This window comes from Papio anubis, chromosome 4 (assembly GCF_008728515.1).
Source record: "Papio anubis isolate 15944 chromosome 4, Panubis1.0, whole genome shotgun sequence".
Lineage (NCBI taxonomy): Eukaryota > Metazoa > Chordata > Mammalia > Primates > Cercopithecidae > Papio > Papio anubis.
In genome coordinates, this window is record NC_044979.1 from 126,544,404 (window position 1) to 126,547,555 (window position 3,152).

General features: G+C 59.2%; 1 protein-coding gene across 1 annotated transcript; it reads left to right on the top strand.

Moving 5' to 3' along the window:
* The first annotated feature begins 299 nt into the window (after positions 1-299).
* LOC116274540 lies at positions 300-2,772 on the top strand. Its single transcript, XM_031665440.1, has one exon. It carries the CDS (start codon positions 1,001-1,003, stop codon positions 1,718-1,720), a length of 720 nt encoding a protein of 239 aa, XP_031521300.1. The 5' UTR covers positions 300-1,000; the 3' UTR covers positions 1,721-2,772.
* The last annotated feature ends 380 nt before the right edge of the window (positions 2,773-3,152 follow it).

Genomic DNA, 3,152 nt, shown 5'->3' on the forward strand with positions numbered 1-3,152 from the left:
GACACGGAGACCCGCAGAACAAGAAGAGACTCACAAGGAGGCTAACCAGAAGGTGGGGCGACTCGAGGGGAGAAAGTAAAATTAATTTTAACAAAAGGGCTGCAGTGCTTGAGCCATCTTCCTATCGGCAGACGCCACGTACACGCAAAAAAACACACACACACACACACAGCTCACCCCGGATACAGGAACCACGGAAAAAAACAAAGGACACGGAGCTCCGGAACCCAAGCAGAGCCTCACAGAGTGGCGGACCAGAAGGTCGGGCGGCTCAGGGTGGGGGGGAACATAAAATGAAAAAAACAAATAAGGGCTGCAGTGCTTGAGCCATCTTCCTATCGGCAGACGCCACCTACACGCACACAGCACACAGGCCCACAGAGACACACGCCCACACACACGCGCGCGCATACACACACACACCAACACACACACACACACAGTGCCGCCCACACACACGGGCAGCCAACACTCGAAACAATCCCGCGCAAATACACCTCCGGGCAGCTTCTCAGGCTGCGCGGTTCTGCTCCGCCAGGAAGCCCCTCCCAGGAGAGAGCACCCCGAGAACACAGGCCTGCTGTAGTCAGAAATCACGGGGGGGAGGGGGCAACGTTTAAGGAGACTGACCCCCACTGGGTCCAGGCAGGCTTGACGCATGGCGCGGATCCTTTTGGATGGTTAGGGATTTCGCGGTGGATCCCTGGGCCTTCCCCGGACGTTTCCTCAGGCTGGATTGCCCTGCCCTGTCCTAGAAGGTGGGACTATACCGTGGATCCCCAAGAGAACGCAGGCGGGAGCCCAACACCGACGCCCATCACAGAGGTCCCCCCTCTCCGCTAAGCCGCAGGGACTCGTCGCCAGGCAACGAAGACCTTCACTGTGACGCAAGCCAGGGCTCAGCACTCGCGCCAGGTGCCCGGCCACTGACGCATGCGCACTCGAGGGGCTGGCTCGGGCGCCAGGCTGGCATGGTTGTCAGCCTGCCTAAGCAAGGAACATGGTGCAGGCAGAGCCGGCCTGGTCTGAGGAAAAGGGCTGCCTCCGACTACCATTGCGGGCCGAGAAAAGTCTCCCCCAAAGGGCCTCCCGAGGCCGTCTCCGTGGTCGGCTCCCCCTGGAGGAGGAGGCGATGGGAGACTGCGAGGAGGGCGCTGGAAAGGGCTCTTCGGACTTCATTCCCGAAAACGGCTCTGTGCAGGAATCGGGTCCCAGAGGGTTGGGAATGCAGTCTGGTGAGTCGTTGAGGGCTCTCCGGCTGATGGATGAATACCTGAGACCCCAGAGGAGGGTGTCAGCGGAAGATTGCGGGACCCTTGAGCTCACTGCCTCCCTTCATCCTGGGCTGTTTAGGGACTCCTGCTTCTCAGCACGGCAGTCGGAGAGAAGCGGGAACCGCGACCAAGGGAAGGACACGGTGGAGAAGGGGTCTCACCCCTGGAACTGGCATCCCACGGGGGCACGTGAGGTGGAGAGAGGGTCTCAGAGGCCGTCTGCGGCGATTGCAAGATTGAAGTGGTTGTCCACCAGTGCTGCTGAGGGGCACTGTGGATCCCCCGTGAGAGCAAGACAAAAGCAAGGCCCGCCTGGGAGAACGAGAAGGTTTGTGCTGGAGTCCAAGTCAAGTTCACGGATTCTTGCCAGAGGAATCAAGAGCCTCCAGCAGAGTGCAGACAAACCCGGGCCCTACAAAGAGACCACGACCCACGACCTGGACTGAAGTCAGCCCACTCCGAGAGCCTTGTGCCCCCTGAAGTTCCTGGCAGCCCAAAGATCCGAGGCGAGAGGCCGTTCCACCCAGCAACAGCCCCTCCACGAGGACAATGGAGGTGCAGATGAAATGAACCTAGATGACCAGGCAAAAGCCAGACACGGTTGCCCGCTTCTCATCCTACGGGAATCACGCAGCACTCTGAGAGAACTGGGAGGACCAGAGTTTCCTTGTGGGCAGATGTCGCCGGAATTCACTCTTCCGAAAGGATCACAGCAGCCGAGTCCTTGCACCGTGACGGCGTTTAGAAGGAAACACGCGTACAACGGTCCCCATGAGGGTCGTCTTCCGTGAACAGGGAAACGTTGACTGTGGAAGCCTTTGAGCCAGACCCAGGAAACCCTAGGCCCACGAGAAGCGTGGGAGTCAGGAAAAGAGGAGGCCCCTATGCAGGCCACATCCCAGCCAGCCTCAGTGCATCCCACTCCCACGTGTTTCCCGGAATGACAGCCGAAATCGAAAGCTGGCCAGAATGGCCGGGGATTGTGCTCCAACTGATCCCCCAGCACGTTGGAGTCCTCCCACATGGGCACCGGGCCAGGGTGCGGACCGCTAGTGCCACCAAGGGAACGCGAGGGTGGAGTCGGAAGTACCTTCCGTCTTCATCTGGAAGCACCTGTTTAGCAGATGAAGGTGGGGGACCCCACGCACACCTCACCAGACTGCATCCTCACCCCATCTGAGCAAACTGCTGCCCACCCTCTCCGTCCCCGGAATGAAATCCCAAGACGATGGAGGAGGGCCCGCCTCCTGACCTCACGACGTGAAGCGGCTGCTCGGCTAGGAACCGAATTCGAGGGGGATTCGAGGAGCCCTGCGCACAGGACTGCTGGGGTCGGGCCCCGGCTTGGCCACAGGAAAATGAGGCACTCGGAGGTTTCTGTTCTCGGGGGTGGTGTGCTCCTCTTCCTTGCTAGCAGAGTTGCTGCTTTGCGGCGGGAGGTGCTTAGGGCTCCTGCGAGTCTCAGCCAGTCCCGCAGTTCACCCCGGATACAGGAACCGTGGAAAAAGTAAATTACACCAAGCCGGGCAGCCCAAGCAGAGGTGCACAAAGGGGCTTCCCCAAGGTCGGGTTCCTTGAAAAAACATTTTTCAGTTGTTCAACCATATTTCTTTCCGTGGATGCCACGTACATACTCACAGATATACACACACACTGCAACAGTCACATGCAGTCATCCAACATTCACTACACTCCCACATACACACCCAGCCTGGCAGCTTGTGAGGCTGTGCCCTTCTCCTCTGCCAGGAAGCCCCTCCAGGGAGAGGGCATCCTGGGAAACACAGGCCTGCTGTAGTCAGAAATCACAGAGGGGCAACTTTTAAGGAGACTTATCCCCACTGCGACTAGGCCTGCTTGAAACCCCCGGGGATCTTT

Excerpts from the sequence above, each read along its gene's own strand:
- LOC116274540 (XM_031665440.1), top strand. The coding sequence starts at position 1,001 with ATGGTGCAGGCAGAGCCGGCCTGGTCTGAGGAAAAGGGCTGCCTCCGA.